Genomic DNA, 19398 nt, shown 5'->3' with positions numbered 1-19398 from the left:
TAAGCAGCTGGTTATACTTAATAAAAATCATAGCATCATGTATTATTCATCTATTTAATTAGATTTTACCTTTTTATTTTTTACACTTCATTTGTGCATTATTCATAACTTCCTGTCACAGCCCTACAAGGAGGAGGAGGCATCTGTAGGAAGGTTTATCTTAGCCTGATGTTATTAAAACCTCTTGGCTGGGGTACTATAAAGTGAATAGGCTAGATAACAGGCAGTCATATTTTCTCATGCTCAGAACTGACAGAATAAATCTTAGGTTTTAAAAATTCTCCAATCTTTTCACACTGGGGGCAGGGGCTACACTAAGAAATTCGAAGTGCTACTTTTGCAAGAAAACAACTGTTTTTTTACACAAGCTATTTCTTTTTATGTTTACTTTGATTTATTTAATTTGTGGGGGCCCTACACTACAGCAAAAAAGGACTCAAATATAAAATAATAAATAAAAAAAATTAAAGTAATTTGTTACTGCCAGCTAGTCATTGAGGTAGAAGGGCTAGGCAATTCTAAAAATAAAAATTTAAAAATTTAAAAAAATTAAATAAAATAAAATAAATAAAAGCCCTAAACTGCATACTGTCTGCCTGTCTGCCTGTCTGTTTCTGAACAAAGGGGATACCAGAGAAGCTTTTACAACCATTTGTCTTATGACTGCAGTAGTTGTGTGTATATAATTTCAGTGAGAAATCCAAAGTTTGCGAAAAAGCGAACTATTTTTCGCCAAGTTTTATCAAATATACCAAAATGGGCCTAGATCAATACCTTAGGTTTTCTTATTTAAAATATATATATACTGTATATGGTTTTCATAGGTCTATTTAAAAAAAGAAAGAAAGAAAAAAGAAGCTCTGTCTGTTTAATCAGTGATAGCAAAAATGCTAAAAATGCTCCAATACTTTGGTCAAGTTTTTCTCTGAAATTACCAGTAGCAAAGGAGTTAACAAGTTAAAAAAAATCCTCAGTTTTCAAGGTATAAACAGACAAATTTAGAAGAGATTAATGAGTTTTATACAGTTTTTTTTACACAGATGGAAACATTGAGAGTTTCCTTCTTTCTGAGTGTTGAGAAGTTACAGAAATAAAACAGCTTTTTTACCCACTACTTGAGGTTTGCTCCTTTGCCTGAACCCCCCCCCCCCACCTTGCTTTTAAAATGGGAGCTAATAATTAGGGAGCTGTAGCTTTGTATGTCCTGCCTCCATCCCTATAAAAACCCTATTCAGCCAGGCAGCGGGGGAGATGTTAAGCGTCTGTCCTCGCGTGGCTTGTTGCCATGGGTACTGAGCGCGTAACGGACATGTCTCTGAGCAACACCCATGGTGTCCGACAGAGAAGCGTGGAAGGGAGAACATTGTAACCCCTTTTATACCAAATTAGTTTAAAAGGGGATGCAAACTAAATTCTGTATTTATCTGAGAACAGTGACATGTTGAAAACTAACATTTTTGTCAATTTTGGGTTTAGGATTAAAGTGACCTATTCAGTCACAAGATTTTGCCTAGAGTTTAGAAATAAGCATTTTTTATGCTTTGTAATGGAAAAGTCTGGTACCAATATCGTATTTTAAAGTTGAATGATTATTGTGTGAAACACTAAGTTTAACAAAAATCTTCAATGTATTTGTTATTGTGGAAAACTGCACTAAATGATACCTATTGCTAGTAGTCCCTTATAATAATGCTTACATTTTAACACCTAAAATATTTTAAAAAGTTAACTAGTCTAGTTTGCATATTATTTAACTAAAGTTATTTCAATCTGATTCATTCTTTAGATAATTCCAGCTAGTAGTGAAAACAAATCTCCCCATGCTCCATTTAATAAGAGATTATGGGCTAGATTACAAGTGGAGCTCTAATTTATTGCGTGACCGCAAATGGGCAAATTTGCCCGTTTACGGGCGTGCGACAAATAAACAGCCATTACAAGTGTTACCACGAGCTTGCGGTAGCAATTAGTACTCTGAAAATTAACCAAAGGTCAGAACTCTTTCATGATTCAGATGGAGAATACCATTTTAAACAACTTTCTAATTTACTTCTATTATCTAATTTGCTTCATTCTCTTGATATTATTTCCTAAAAAGCATATCTAGATAGGCTCAGTAGCTTCTGATTGGTGGCTGCACATAGATGCCTCATGTGATTGGCTCACCCATGTGTATTGCTATTTATTTAACAAAAGATATCTAAAGAATGAAGCAAATTAGATAACAGAAGTAAATAGGAATGTTGTTTAAAATTGAATTTCCTATCTGAATCATGAAAGAAAATGTTTGGGTTTAATGTCCCTTTAATAACTGCCGGAGGCAGTTTTAAGGGGTTAAAAGTGGCGGGTGTGCGGTGTTAGAAAAGAAACGGCATTGAAAAGTGCCTTTACATTGTGGTCTATAGAGACTATGTTATCCCTGTAAATACTGTATATATGTATATGAATATATATATATATATTTGTATATGTTAATATGTGTATATACACATATTAAAACATAAATAAATATATATATATTCATATACATATTTATATTTTCTGCCCATTGCTGCGCAACTTACCCCCTTCGCTACGCTCGTTCTCATGCTGTGTCTCATGGCATGAGAACGAGGCTCCCTTTGGAGCCTATGGAAGCGCGCTCTTGTGAGTGCAATTCTTAGGTGTAATGCGAACACGAGGTTGCATTCGCATTGCGCCTTTCGTGCACAGGTATTACTATGTTGATTGCAAATCTCACTTTTGCGGAAGCGATATTTTGCACTCAACTTGTAATCTAACCCTAAATAATTTGTAATGCACACTTTATATACTGCTTGCAACAGAATCACAGTTTTACGTGACTTAAAATAAATGAACATTGTCTAACATTTAACAACTTGCAATCATCACGAGCAAGTAAGCATGAAACATTCTTCAAAATAGTGAATTCTGCAATTTTCCTGTGTTTCCAATTTACTTTTGTCATCAAATGTGCTTTGTTCTCTTGGTATTCTTAGTTGAAAGCTAAACGAAGGCCACCTCTTGCTTTTTACAACAGGGGAGTACTAGTTCATGTGAGCTATATAGATAACAATGTGATCATGCCCGTGGCTTATTGCAGACACTGCACTAATTGGCTAAAATGAAAGTCAATAGATAATAAATAAAATGTCATGTGATCAGGGGGCTGTCAGAAGATGCTTAGCTATAAGGTTATCACAGAGATAAAAAGTGTATTAATATAACAGTGTTGGGAATACCATAATAGTCCACAGCACTTAGATAAAAGTATCCTTTATTGACACAACAATGTAACGAACTGGTGACGTTTTGGGGTATGCCAATATAGGATATTTTTATCTAAGTGCTGTGGACTATTATGGTATTCCTATGATTTTGAGGGTATTGTTAGCTACCCTGGTCTTCAACGAGCACTTACCGTTATTGTCTGCTGTATTACTATCTATGTTAAAATATAACCGTGTTGGTTATACAAAACTGGAGAATGGGTAATAAAGGGATTATCTATATTATAAAACAATACAAATTCTGGTGTAAACTGTCCCTTTAATTCAAATATGGCTATAATTTTTTTGTTTTTTACCTGGCTATCTTATTTTTTCTAGATGGATTTAAAGGAATGCCAAAGTTCAAAATGTCTATATATTTATCAGAGCTATTTCGGCATGAAATCGAGTGATATTAAGCTTAGAAATATTACAAAAAATAGGAAATAAAAAACTTTATTGGGAAGCCTGTCGCGTTTTAATAGGGTCCATTGTGTAATGAAATTAATCAGAATGCTTCATTTAATACTAATACTAATTCTTACCCTGGCTTAAAGGGACATTAAACTGTTGGCTCCAATTTCAGTACCTTGGTTACTACTAACCATGTTTTTGTTTTCCTCCTATGCCTGCTGCTCTCTTCAAAGCCATTCTTTTATTTTAACCCTTTACAAGTTCTGGTTAGTGTAGCTTTTTATCCTCACACTGGGCACTGCCATCTTAAAGTTTAAGTATACTTGAACATATTGTTGTGTTCTTTATTTCAGAGTGCATAATACAAAATAGAAGATGCATATTATTATTAAATTTTTCTATATTGTTCCTGGGGTGTTTTTTTTATATATTTGTTTTGTAACTTTTAAACCAATAAAAAATTGCAAATATGTAAAGATTCTGTTTTCTAGTAAGCAAAGTGCAAAGTACAGCTGCCAAAATGCCAGTAACATCACTAATCTGTGAAAGCTCACTGCTTTTGTCACTGGATACAACAATACATGCAATGCAAAATGGCGGTGCCCAGTGAAAAGATGCAGAGCTTTACCAACTGTCTTCTGTAAGGAGTTAAAATAAGAGAACACCTTTAAGGAGATCTGCAAGTGCAGGATAAAAAACAATAGCTTGCGGCATAGTAACCATCCTACAATATTTGTACTCAGCAGTTTAAAGGACTATTTCAGTAGAATTGCAAAATCCACAAATGCACAATAAAAACACAATGCAGTCGCCCTTGCACTTAAATTTAAATTATCTGTAGAAATTTCAAAGATTGCTTCCATTTTCCTGTCCACTGTATCATGTAATAGCCATCAGCCAATTACCCACTCATATATACTCTGAGCTCTTGCACATGCTCAGTAGGAGCTGATGCCTCAGAAAGTGTGTATATAAAGACTGAGAACAAACTGATAATGGAAGTTCATTGGAAAGCTGTTTTAAATTAAATGTTCTATCTGGATTATAAAAGCTTAATTTAGATTTTAGTGTCGCACTAATTAAAATTTGACAAGACCTTGCCAGTGTTACTGTATTCTGCCTAGTCATTAAAAGGACCATAAAAGCAAAATGTAATTTAGCAGCATAAACTGCTGGTGACCCAATCAGCAGCTGCAGTCACAAATCCCAAGGCTCATCATTAATTTCCATTTGAGGCCAGCAGTTCTCAGTGACTCTGAAGCCTTTTGCAGGGGGTTAAAGACATAGGGGCCGAATTATCATTGTCTGGCAGACATGATACGCTGTAGCGTATCATGTCCGCCAGACATCGATGAATGCCGACAGCATACGCTAGTGCAATGCTGCTTGTGCAAAGCTGCCCCCTGCAGATTCACGGCCAATTGGCTGCTAGCAGGGGATGTCAATCAACCCGATCGTATAGGATTGGGCGGATTGATGTCCGCAGCCTCAGAGGCAGCGGACCAGTTATGGAGCAGCAGTCTTAAGACCGTTGCTTCATAATTGCCTTTTCCTGCGAGCCTGAAGGCTTGTGCTGAAACAGGAGTGCAAAGAAAATAAAAGTAGAGGCGCTTAGAGGATATAAGAACCCTGCTTAACTAGTGATTTCCCCTCCAAGAAAACAATATGTGCAAAAGCTAGTGAAAGATAATTAAGCGCTAAAAGCACGGGTTAAAAATATTGTTAAGTGTGTGAATATTTAGTGCAAAAATTTGTGTTGCATAGTATATGATATTAAAAACAGGTGTGTGATTGGGATGCCTGTGAGATTTATCAGGTTAGGTTAATATAACTAGTATAGAGAAAATCAAATGAGAGGTAAATAATGTATCAAAGTGGGACAACTATAAAAAACAATATATCAATTTAATAAAATGCAAATATAACATCTAAAACATGTAAAACATAGTGGAAGGGACGTCTCCCTTAGAACAAATAACGGCTTCTAATTAGCCTGGTACAAATAATTAAAATGATAAAAATAAGTACTTGCGCTTTTAACAGATGAAAAAATAGCCTAGCATTATCTGTGCTAGAAGTTCTGCTTTTTTCGCTCGTCATATTACAATGGTATTATGAGTTAAAAGTAAACTGTTTTAACTTGCGTGCTAACTCGATGAGCGCTAAAAGCAGAAATTAGAATATCGCATTTGCATTCACGTATTCCTTAATTCAAGTCAATGGAGAAAAAAAAGTGGAAAGAAAACCCTAGCACCCTACTCTCGTGCAAACCCGATCACATATTCTCCTGTTTTCTACATGAAAATATGAATATTTCACATTCCAATGTTCTTCACATACAGGAATATGTTCTATGTATTCATTAATACATATGTCTTAACTAAGATATGGTGAGTCCACGGCATCATCCATTACTGTTGGGAATATCATTCCTGGCTAGCAGGAGGAGGCCAAGCTGTTAAGTATCACTCCCCTTCCCACAAACCCAAGTCATTCTATTTGCCTTTGGTGCAACGAGGAGGTGAAGAAATTGGATTTATTTAACTTTTTTAAGGATTGGGTCTAGCCGTTCTCCACATTAGTCTCTTTAGTAAGGGCAGTGGTGGCTTTAAAGCAGTTAGGAACTTGTAAGGTGGGCATTGCTGCTTTTTCCTAACATTTTCCTGCCCTGGTATAGAAAACCAGAGTTGGCTACTCTGTTCTTTCTCTATAACAGGTCTTTGTGAAGAACTGTGTCTTCTCATACCTTGTGGACTGTCTACATGCCAGACAGCAAGTTCAGCAGTTAAGTGCCTTTTCTTCCAGGTGGGGAGATTATGCACTAAGAGGGATCAAGAGATTCCTGGTTCAGTCCCAGGTATCCCCTTTTAATTACCCTGCATTTTCAATGGGACTTAGATTTTTTCCTGGGGTCAGGATTATACTAAAAGGCATGAGGCAGGCACTATTTAGCATGTGTGAGACCATTTAACCAGAGAGTGGTTAATACTATTATTCTGGGCTCCATTTATTTTAGTATGGCAATAATAGAAGGTATTTTTATTATGATCCTACAGGTCTCTGCAATGGGGAGTGCTGTGTGTCAGTCACATTATTACGATGCTTAACTTTCTCCTGCACTGTGTGCTCAGGGGGAGGCGTCTTCTCTATGCGGAAGGGCGGAACTTGGTTTATTTCCTTCCCATGGTGCAGTGAGTTTGGGTTTCTAGCAGCTCTCGGAAGTGTGGAGCAGCGTCTGAGCAGTTACGGCAGTCCGGCTCTGGGAGTAGTCGCTTCCATTGTTTTTTGCCTGTCACCGGCTCCAGGAAGGGTAGGCACCTCAGTCAAGTCTGATCTGTGGAGTTGCCTGGGGGTGTTTCCGTTAGAGAGTAGCCTCTGTCTAAACTGCTTTTGCTTTGTGGGGAACTTCTCTAGCTGGAGTTCACAGACTGAGGAGAATAATAATTAAAATTAAAGAATTCATTATTGTAATTTAATTTCCATTTTGGGAATTGGTGTTTGTTAGTAAATATACGTTTTTTGGTACTTAACCCAAGGTCTCTCAGGAAGATGCTGTTCAGGTCTTACCACAGCCCTCTCCTGCAACGTCCCAAGCCTCAATGGCGTCAAACGCAGTGCCCTGTGGTTTCTCTATAACTCCTGGGGGAGTATATCTAAAAGCAGAAATTGCTGCCCAGATTTCTTCAGCATTATCTGCGGCTTTAACTTCCTTTCCAATGTTAAAGGGGAAGCGCAAGAGGAAACTTAGAGATTAAGAGAGCAAGGATTCTGACTCCAGCAATGCTTCTCAGATGGATTTCCCTCTTAAATCTGATGAGGAGGATTCTTCGGGAACTTCTGAGGGTGAAATCTCAGACTCGGATAGTGTAATTCCTTCATCTGACGCTGAGGTGGTATCCTTCAGATTCAAGCTTGAACACCTCTGGGTACTGTTAAAGGAGGTTTTGACTACTTTGGATGACTCAGAGACACCTGTACTTGTCCACCCTAAGAAATCTAGTAAACTTAATAGTTACTTTGATGTTTCTCCTTTTAAGGAGGTTTTTCCGGTGCCAGACTGTGCCATAGAGATTATTACACACCAATGGGAGAAGCCGGCAGTGTCCTTTTCCCCGTCTCCTATTTTCAAGAAGATGTTTCCGGTTGCAGATTTTATTAAGGAAACATGGCTTATGGTACCTAAGGTAGAAGGAGCTATTTCTACCTTGGCTAAGAGAACTACTATTCCCATTGAAGATAGTTGCTCTTTTAAAGACCCCATGGAGAAGAATCTGGAAGCTTATTTGAAGAAAATATATGTTCACCTAGGTCTCCAATGGCAACCTGCAGTGTGTATTGCCACTGTGTCAAGTGCTACATCCTATTGGTTCGATGCCTTGTCTGATTCTCTCCAGGTGGAAACTCCTTTGGATGAGATCCAAGACAGGATTAAGGCTATTAAACTAGCCAATTCCTTTATTTTGTATGCTATTCAGCAGGTCGACTGGGAGCAAAAACGTCTAGTTTCGCTGTTATCGCTCGTAGGGCATTATGGTTAAAATCTTGGTCTGTTGATGTTTCTTTTAAGGTCAAGTTTTTGGCGATTCTTTACACGGGCAAGACCTTTTTTTGGACCTGGTCTGGCAGAAATAACTTCTGATATTATGGGTGGGAAAGGGTAAGAAGAATAAACCTAAGGGACGTCAGAGTAATTTTCGTTACTTTCGTAGCTTCAGAGGAAAGTCTTCCCCTTCTTCTTCCAAGCAGGAACAGTCCAAGTCTGCTTGGAAACCCAATCAGTCTTGGAACAAGGGGAAGCAGTCTAAGAAACTCTCAGCTGTCTCCAAATCAGCATGAAGGGTTTACCTTGGGGGCAGACTTTCTCAGTTTTCTCAAGCTTGGGTACCTAATATCCCAGATCCCTGGGCTGTGGACATAGTATCTCAGGGTTACAAATTGGAATTCAAAACCTTTCTGTCCAGGGGCAGGTTTCACCATCTCAAGACTGTCTGTAGATCAGATAAAAAGAGAGGCTTTCTTGAAATGTGTTCAGGATCTTTCCTCCCTGGGAGTGATAGTTTTGGTTCCAGTAGAGGAACAGGGTCTAGGTTTCTACTCAAATCTGTTTGTGGTTCCCAAAAATGAGGGAACCTTCCGGCCTATTCTAGATCTAAAGTGTCTAAACAAATTTCTCAGAGTACCGTCCTTCAAGATGGAGACTATACGTTCCATCCTTCCCTTGGTGCAAGAGGGTCAGTTCATGACGAACATAGACCTGAAGGATGCACATCTTCATGTTCCCATTCACATGGATCATTACAAATTTCTGAGATTTGCTTTTCTGGACAAACTCTTTCAGTTTGTGGCTCTTCCATTTTGCCTTGACACAGCTCCCAGAATTTTTTCAAAGGTTCTGGGGGCTCTTTTGGCAGTGATTCAGTCTCAGAGAATTGCTGTGGTGCCCTATTTGGACGACATTCTGGTTCAGGCGCAATCTTTTCAACAAGCAAAGTCTCACACAGAGATCTTGTTGTCTTTTTTACATTCCACGGATGGAAAGTGAATCTGGAAAACAGTTCCCTTATTCCAACTACAAGGGTAGTTTTCTTAGGGACTATAGTAGATTCCCTATCAATGAAAATATTTCTGATGGAGGTCATAAAAGCCAAGATTCTTTTCTCTTGCCTCTCTCTTCAGTCTACTGTTCGACCATCAGTGGCTCAATGTATGGAGGTAATTGGTCTGATGGTTGCTGCGAAGGACATCATTTCCTTTGCTCAGTTTCATTTGAGAACTCTGCAGTTATGCATTCTCAGGCAATGGAACAGGGATTATGCAGATCTGTCTCAGAGGATTGATCTAGATCAGTTGACAAGAGATTCTCTTCCGTGATGGTGTTTTCAGGAACATCTGTCTCAGGGCACATGCTTTTGGATACCTTCCTGGGTGATTGTGACCACGGACGCCAGCCTGCGGGCTGGGGAGCAGTCTGGGAATCGTTAAGGGCCCAGGGACTCTGGACTCGGGAGGAGTCAGCTCTCCCCATGAACATCTTTGAGTTGAGAGCCATTTTCAATGCTCTGATGGCTTGGCCTCAGCTGTCCTTAGCCCGGTTTATAAGGCTCCATTTGGACAACATAACCTCAGTGGCTTACATCAAACATCAGGGAGGAACTCTGAGTTTCTTAGCAATGAAAGAGGTGGCTCAGATTATTCAGTGGGCGGGAGCTCGTAACTGCTTTCTATCTGCCATCCACATTCCAGGAGTGGACAACTGGGAAATGGATTTCCTGAGCAGACAGACTTTTCATCCCGGGGAGTGGGAACTACATCCGGAGGTGTTCTCCAGCTTAACCCTCAAATGGGGGGTGCTGGAGTTGGATCTGATGGAGCCTTGGCCGAATGTCAAACTTTCAAGGTACGGTTCATGGTCAAGGGATCCTCAGGTTGCTCTGATAGATGCTCTGGCGGTTCCTTGGAACTTCAGGCTGGCATACCTGTTTCCTCCGTTTGTTCTCCTTCCACGAGTCATTGCTTGGATCAAGGAAGAGAGAGCGTTGGTGATTCTAATAGCACCTGCGTGGACTCGCAGGATATGGTATGTGGATCAAGTGGAAATGTCATCTCTCCCACCTTGGAAGTTGCCTCTGAGGAAGGACCTTCTATTTCAGGATCCCTTCCTTCATCCAAATCTCGTTTCTCTGAAGCTGACTGCTTGGAGATTGAATGCTTAGTTCTGTCTAAGCGTGGGTTTTCTGAGTCGGTCATTGAGACCATGATTCAGACGCGTAAGCCTGTTACTAGAAATATTTACCATAAGATATGGCATACTTATCTTTATTGGTGTGAATCCAAGGGCTACTATTGGAGTAGGGTCAGGATTCCTAGGATTTTGTCTTTTCTTCAGGTAGGTCTGGAAAAAGGTATAAACACAGTCCAAGTGGTACAGCACAAAGATAAGTGAGTGGTGCAAGCTGTAGGGGTACCACACAAAACCCCCTAAAATGTAACACATTCCAAAGGAAACAGCAGCACTCACCACTTATGCAAAAAGTTCCATCTTTATTGGGATATTCAAAGAAGAAAAGACAACATTTCGGACCTCTAGTCCTTAGTCATGTCAATACATAAATGCAGGTAACACACCTTGAAAAGGGTATGTCAGTTAGTACCCTGAAGGGTCAGATTTCTGCTCTTTCTGTCTTGTTACATAAGCGTCTGGTGGATGTGCCAGATGTGCAATCTTTTTGTCAGGCCTTGATCAGAATCAGGCCTTTGTTTAAGTCAGTTGCTCCTCCTTGGAGCCTTAATCTTGTTCTTAAGGTTTTGCATTAGGCTCCGTTTGAGCCAATGCATTCCATAGATATTAAGTTGTTATCTTGGAAGGTTTTGTATCTTATGGCTATCTCTTTTGCTCGGAGAGTTTCGGAACTCTCAGCTTTGCAGTGTGATTCGCCTTATCTTATTTTTCATGCCGATAAGGTGGTTCTGCGTACTAAGTTTGGTTTCCTTCCTAAGGTTGTTTCGGATAGAAATATTAATCAGGAAATTGTTGTTCCTTCTCTATGTTATAATCCTTCTTCTAATAAGGAACGCTTGTTGCACAACTTGGATGTGGTGCATGCTCTAAAATTTTACCTTCAGACGACTAAGGATTTTTTTTGCCAGCCTTCAGCCCTATTTGTTTGTTTCTCTGGGAAACGTAAAGGTCAGAAAGCTACTGCAACTTCTCTTTCTCTAGTTTGGCTTATGAGACTGCTGGGTAGCAGCCTCCTGAGAGGATTACTGCTCATTCCACTAGGGCTGTCTCTTCTTCTTGGGCTTTCAAAAATGAAGCTTCTGTGGAACAGATTTGCAAGACTGCAACTTGGTCTTCTCTGCATACTTTTTCTAAATTTTACAAATTTGATACTTTTGCCTCGGCTGAGTTTTTTTTTAGGAGACAGGTTCTTCAAGCGGTGGTGCCTTCTGTTTAGGTTACCTGTCTTGTCTCTCCCTTATCATCTGTGTCCTCTAGCTTGTGGTTCCCAACAGTAATTGATGATGCCATGGACTCACCATATCTTAGAAAAGAAAAGAAAATATATGCTTACCTGATAAATTTCTTTCTTTCCGGAAATGGTGAGTCCACGGCCCCGCCCTTTATTTTAAGACAGTTATTTTTAACTAAAACCTCAGGCACCTCTACACCTTGTGTTGCCCCTTTTTTCTCTATTTACCTTCGGTCGAATGACTGGCTTTTGTGGGAAGGGGAGTGATACTTAACAGCTTGGCTGTGGTGCTCTTTGCCTCCTCCTGCTGGCCAGGAGTGATATTACCAACAGTAATTGATGATGCCGTGGACTCACCATATCCGGAATGAAAGAAATTTATTAGGTAAGCATAAATTTTGTTTTCTACATATATCTGATTGTATTTTGGTACAAAATAAATCTATACCTATACAGTATATATGCATGATTATAGGTATAGATATATACAGATATATAGAGTAATATCTATTTAGAAATACATAGAACATATTGTGCTAGATGCAGAACATTGGAATGTCAAATATTTACAGTTAATACACAGTATTATTATGCTTTTACATGTTTTCCTCTACTTAACTGCAAAGGGCTTTAATGCACTTATATATAAATGTCTTATGTGTGTAAATATGTATTTATATGTACATACGTATGCAAATACATATATACACATATAAATACATATGGACACATATAGTATAGACATACATATATGTATGTCTATATATGTGTCCATATGTATTTATGTATTTATATGTATAGATGAAAACATGTAAAAGCATATTTTTATATACATACATACTGTATATATATGTATCTCTGTGTTAAAGCCCTTTGTCTGCCTTTTTTTCCCTAACAATTATACCCAAAGAGGATGGCGCTAAAAGAAGCTATTCTTTTCCCATAATAAGTCATTTAATATCACAGTTATTATGGCAAAAGAATAGCTTCTTTTAGTGCCATCCTCTTTGGGTATAATTGTTAACACATTTTTTTCTGCTGGTAAGGAGATCTAGCAGATGTTTGAGGATTGAGCATTATTCGCACAGAAGGAACTAGGTATTTGTGGGTATTTTTTTCCCTAACACCTGAGATCTGATATCTTTGAGCCCTTATAACTAGGGGTGCGCATCTTCACTGGCCTCACGATTCAATTTGATCACGATTATCATGTCAACGATTCGATTCTACGATGCATCACGATTAGTTCCCTAATTATGCCCATGATTCAAAATTTTCAGAAAAAAAATTCAAGCAGTTAGAACTTTTTTTATTTTATCAGCTCAAAAAAGGACACTCCTCATGTGGCAAAGTCTGAAAACAGCAGACAACAACTGTATTTATTTAGAACAGTAAATACTAAATAGCATCAAACTGAAGTAGTAGTGTAAGTGCAGTGTACGCAGTGCACTTCTTCAATAAAAGAATATATTTAAATGTATATATAGTCATCCTCAGAAAACAAAACATAAATCCCTTATATGCGGTACAATAAATTACAGGTGTGCTGTAAACAACATCTACAAAACAGAGCACTTCCACAGTAGTAGTACTACACAATTAAAACAAGTAGCATTGAACTACTAGTTTCTTGATTATCTTTATGGGATCACAAATATATAGTTAGTTAGTGTTACAGCAGTACACACACACAACACACACACAAACAATACAAAAAAACACTGAGATCATCAATCATAGGAGTGAATTATGGTAAAGAAAGGGTTGCATGCACATGAGGTGAGTGTGATTTCTTTTTGTATTGTGTTGTGTGTGACTGTGTGTGTGCAGCTGTTTACTGTAGTATATTTGTGATCCAATAAAGATTTACTCAAGGTTTAAAGCTTCAATTTACAATTTATTATGTCAAGACTTTTCCTTCCTCTCTAAAAGTGGTTTGGCTTCAGTTGTCTGAAGTACACGTTTAGGATTTATTTGGTAGAGGCGCTAAGCGGGTGGTGGTTAAATGTTAACTGGTTAACCCCTACAGATCTGCCTGGATGGATGGCATGGAATGTTATCGTAAAGGGTCTATTTAAAATAGACACTTTTTATTCTGAAAAATTCCTTATGCAATATGCACTGCATTACAAACAATACACTAAATTACAGGTGTGCTGTAAACAATAACACAACATCTACAGAACAGAGCACTTCCTGACTGGAAAACATCACACAGTGAATCTGGAACACACAGTAGTAGAAATACTAATAGACATTACAATAAGTAGCATTGAACTACTAGATGAACTTGATTATCTTTATGGAATCACAAATATATAGTTACACAACACACACAAACAAAACCACAAAAACCACACACACACACACACACACACACACACAAACAATACCACAAAAACCACACACACACAAACAATACCACAAAAACCACACACACACAAATAATACCACAAAAACCACACACACACACACAAACAATACCACAAAAACCACACACACACACACACACACACAAACAATACCACAAAAACCACACACACACACACAAATAATACCACAAAAACCACACTCATCATAGAGAGTGAATCATGGTGAAGAAAGGGTGGCATGCACATGAGGTATGCTCAGTTGTGCATTGTTTCTTTTGTATTGTTTGTGTGTGTGATAGTGATGTGGTTGTGTAGTATATTTGTGATCCAACAAAGATTTACTCAAGGTTTTAAGCTTTAATTTGCAAAAAGCTATAAGAAAAGCTATAACAAATATAAAATAACTTAACAACTGGACTGGAGTGTGGGCACTGGGGCACAAAGCACTTCCTGGATGTGCCAAAAAACATTAAATATTAATAAACATGAATCACTGCTCAGAATTATGGAATATGTAGGTTTTTCTGTAAGAACACTAGTTGATCCACATTATCTGGTTTGAGGGTGCTTCTTTTTGCTGTTACCACATCTCCTGCAGTGGAGAAAACCCGCTCTGCAGACACGCTTGTGTATTTTTTCTTGACTCTCGTTGTTCCGGCAGGCGGGGTCACTTGACGTCGCGAGAATTGATGCGGCTACTCAGATGCATCGATGCAGCATTGTGTAAGGCTGCATAGCAATGCATCATCAAATCGATTATTTTCGACAGCCCTACTTATAACATTTGTGTGCAATATTTTTTATAAATAATTTTTATTACATGGTGTTATTATGAGTGTAACTGTACTTTGTAATGTATTTTTGATGCAAATGCGTGAACTTATTTTCTGTAAGAAGGAAGTGACTACCACTGATCACCTTCTATGACACGATTTTTACAACCCTCATACTGTAAATGGTGAAACCTCTAAGTTACAAGGTTCAACATTTTGCCAAAAGTTCCAAACCTCACTATACAGAACAAGGTTTCTGCTTGCCAAATAATATATTTATTACAATAAGAAGATTGCACCACAATATTCTAGTTATTGTAACTCGTGATTATTAAAAACATGGAAGCCTAACCAGTAATGTGATTTCCTTTTGTATCTCTCAGGTGTGTGTGTGCCAGCAGCATTTTGGGCGTTGGGTAGATGGCACGCAGACCCCATTACCCTGTTTCACTGGGCACCGTGGCCCTCAGATCACACGCAACCTGTTAGAAATTGAAGATACTTTTAAGAAGAATCTGCTCATGCTGAAATCTGCTAAGAAAACCATTTTGGATGTAAAGAGCACATCATGGCATGATGAATACAACAGGTATAGGGGGCAAGGGGACAAGTCTGTATACCACATCTTATATACTTATATATAGCAGTAACCTTATACTATTCTGTTTGTTCTGTTTAATACCTTCGATTTTCCCCCTCCACTAAATAGAGTTTTGGATGCTGGTTGCCCTTACAGTAGATCATTTGCTTTAATTAAAGAGACATTAAAGGGATATGACATCCAAAAGCTGAAGCACTTGAAAGTGATGCAGCATAACTGTAAAAAGCTGACTAGAAAATATTACCTGCACATCTGTATGCAAAAAAGGAATCTATTTTACTTTCTATTGTAAAGGGGCTTTAAGCAGCCAATCGGAATGCTAGTCCCAGGACTTGCAAGGGAGTGTGCATCTGGTACGTGCAGGCACAGTCATGTTATTTCCATCCTCAGTTTAAATAAGTTTACTATGAATTGTCACTTGATTTCAGTGAAATCTCATGAGCAAAGTGTGGCATCAGCACAGATGAAACTGATTGGTTGTTGTTTTTTTTCAACATGCAGCTGACAGCAGTTGAAGGATAACTGTTCACAGAGCAATTACTTTTGTAATCTAAATATATTTTAAGGTAAAATATCTTTCTTTTTAGAGATACTTAGGTGATGTTTTCTTGTCGGTTGTTTGTAGTTATGCTGCATCACTTTCAAGTAATTAAGCATTATGAGTATTATGTCCCTTTAAGCTTAAAAATATTCCGTTGTATATATAAAAGAGCATTATGTATCCATGTACAAAAAAATCACACCTCCACCAGAATTAAAAATAAAATGTTTATCCGGGACAGACATATTATCTTTCAAAAAACAAATACATTATTATACATATTAAAATACCTTCTTTTAGAAGCAACAAAGAAATAATGATCCTCTTAAAGAAGAACCATGATTGACAGCACTGTGAGTTAGAAATACACAGCAGTGCATTCAAAATTCCATTAGAATCATTTTTTTATTGAAAATGTATCACTTGTTTTGATGTAGCAAACTTTTGTATGCTTGGTAGGTAATTTGAGCAAAAAAAATTATCACAGGATATTTAATCAATTTAAATTCTCTTATTTGTCCTTTCGTAGATCATGATATGTTCATTGTAGCGTTAAATTATAGCAGTGTGCAAGAGGACAACTGGTAGGAACCAATATTCTACTGTGAAACTGAGATATATTTTGATTGGGAAGAATTGACAAGTTTTTACTGGGATATAGTATCCAATCAAAGGGTTGATAACTACTCAGCAAAGCCCTGAATTTATGAGTGCAGGCCAGTCATTGATGTTCTACACTTATCCTAATTTCTTTTTTATGACAGAATGAGTCCATGGATCATCTTAATTACTAATGGGATATGCACCTCCTGGTCAGCAGGAGGAGGCAAAGAGCACCACAGCAGAGCTGATAAATAGCTCATCCCTTCCCTCCCACTCCAGTCATTCTCAATGCCTACGTTAGTGATAGGAAAAGGTAAAGTGAGGTGTTAGTATTGATTTTTCAATCAAGAGTTTATTATTTTTAAAGTAGTGCCAGAGTGTGCTGCTTTGTCCTGGGGTGTAGCCGTAGTCCATATCAGTCTCTACATTAGAGCTTTTGGTGGCTTTAAAGCAATGGGAACTTGTGGGACATAATTCTCACTGCGCCTCCCATACATGGTTTGCTGCCCTGCTTGTAAAAGTCTGAGGGAAGAGAATGTACTCAGTACTTTTTTTGTTCCACAGGCCAATGTGAGGAAGAAGACCTCGCAAGCCGGGTGTGCTGCCCTCCTGCCGGGCAGATTTCTGAGGTAAGTGCAAACATTTTTTTTTTCTGGAAGGATATGCTGCAGAAGAGAGCATACACTGGAAAATTTAGCACCCTATATACCCTACATTGGACACTAGATAACTCTGGCCCTAAAAGGGAGGGGGACAGTTTTCTCTGGCAGGACATGCAGGCACTGGAGGACGCAGGGAAGTGGCTCTGTTTTTTGTTATAATCTAGCATGTTTGCAGCTCCCAAAGGCTTATTTTTCTTTACAGCCATCTGGGAGGTTTACGTTACACGTTAAGGAATATGTAGGGTAGGTGCAGTGCTAGTTTAGTTAGCTTTATTCATGTTAGTTGCCAACCCGAGAGATTGTTTGTTCAGATTTATGTCTGGGGCAAAATGACTATACTTAACATTTGTAAAGACGCGGCTACTGTTTACTTTTTGCCGTCCGGGAGTTTGACTGGAGACGCCCACGATGGGGGGGCTAAGTTACGCGCCATTGTTGCGCATTCCTTGTCTCCTTCCCGGGTGGTTAGAGTGACAGTTTTTTTCTGGGCACCAGAAACCTCTGCTGCGCTGTAATTATGCAGCGGCGAGGTTTCTATCATTACAAGAACGTCTTCATGCTTTTCTCTGCTGCGCTATATAAAGTGAATAAAAAGGATTTACAGCGGAAAGGCTTCTATTTTTTGCTCTAATATGAGTGTGGCGGATATCTTCTCTGCTGCGAGGTGAACATAGCTGCAGCAGAGAGAATTATCATAAGCAGTTCGAGTTTAGAGTATTAAGGGATCTGGATGACTTTTGGGCTGCATTGTGGATCATGCAGCAGAGGGGCTTTACTTTCTGTACGGACCAAGCGTGCGGAGTAGTCTCGATGTCGTCTCTGCTGTGTTATTTAGTATAGCAGAGAGGTGTTTTACGTAATGCCTAATTATCTTTTAGTTGTCAGAACAACTACTATTTATTTATTGATTATGTTTTCATTCGGTGTCTGAATTAATTCCTACTAAGTTTTAGTGGGGTCTGGAGATCTTTATATATATTCAAGACTCTTTCTGTGTTAAAAATAAAGTAGTGTTTTTAACTTTTAAAGAGACAGTACCATCCATTTTTAATAAACAATTTGTTAGATATTCAGGATCCAGGAGTCCTTTTCTCTTTATTAAGGGCATGTACATTGTAAAGGAACTAGGTTAGAATGTTTTCCTTTATCATTTAAAGCCACGGTAATTTTGGTAATGATATTCAGTTTTCCTTGAATAAAAAGTGAATAAGGAGGTTATTCTTACAGTACGTCTTGATACTTCTGTGATTTGACTAAAGTCTCCATGTATTATAAGATTTAAAAAAAAAAAAAAAGAAAAAAAAAAGATTTTTTTCAGAGCCGACATTGCTTTGGATGTTTTTTGAAGCTTTCGGGCAATGTTCATTATTTATGCAGGCTTCCCCTCCAGTGTCTTAAAATCTTAGCGTCCGTTCATCCAGTACCCTGTGCTTCCTTCTCGACTTCTATTGGGGTTATCTTTGCTAGACATCGTTTCCATCTGGGCATGTCAGGTGGGTTGTCAGCGTTTCCCATGCTGCAGGGAGAGCGCAAGAGGAAGAATAAATGTTAAATGAGGTTTCTGTCACTGTAAACTACTTGCTTAGAGGTTCCCTCCAAGTTACATGAGGAAGGGGATACTTCGGTAGTAAGATCTCAGTCCTGACGTTATGATTCCTCACGCTGATACTGAAGTAGTATCTTCAGGTTTATGCTATCTCTGCTCCAGTTATTACTAAGGAGTTTTTTAGCTACTCTGGAACGACATTTCTGTCGTTGTTAATTTTATGTAGTACCAAGAAACTGTAAAAAACAAAGAGAATACACTGCGATCCTTAAAAGCAACAAACGCTTTAATAATCCATACACTTAAAAAGTGCAAAGTATTTGAAAAAGGCAACAGGGTTTAACAGCAAAAAATTAGACAGAACATTTTCAGGAACCAGTCTGTCCTACATGTTTCGGTCAATTCCTTAATCATGAATCAAGGAGCTGTACTAAGAAATGAAAGTGAATGGGTATTACCCTTTTATTCACATTTTCAATATTGACTGAGAGGTTTTTAGTAGAAGACCTCTCAAGGAGTCTTGGAAGACAATTCCATACTGACCAGGAGACTTCTATCCCTATAGAGGATAGCCATTCCCTTTTAGGATCCCATAAATATTGAGGTAGTGGGGTTGTTCAAGATGACAATCCAGGTTGGTATTACTA

General features: G+C 38.3%; 1 protein-coding gene across 1 annotated transcript in view; it reads left to right on the top strand.

Moving 5' to 3' along the window:
- DNAH2 (dynein axonemal heavy chain 2) overlaps positions 1 to 19398 on the top strand; it is a 456831-nt gene that overhangs the window by 86816 nt on the left and 350617 nt on the right. Inside the window, exon 9 of the mRNA XM_053719507.1 lies at positions 15182 to 15387. Within this exon, the coding sequence (XP_053575482.1) occupies positions 15182 to 15387 (206 nt within the window). The remainder of the gene's footprint in view (positions 1 to 15181; positions 15388 to 19398) is intronic.

Source organism: Bombina bombina, chromosome 6 (assembly GCF_027579735.1).
Source record: "Bombina bombina isolate aBomBom1 chromosome 6, aBomBom1.pri, whole genome shotgun sequence".
In the NCBI taxonomy this organism is placed as follows: Eukaryota; Metazoa; Chordata; class Amphibia; order Anura; family Bombinatoridae; genus Bombina; species Bombina bombina.
The sequence above is the reverse complement of the archived record's forward strand: the minus strand, read 5'-3'. Positions and strand labels throughout refer to the sequence as shown.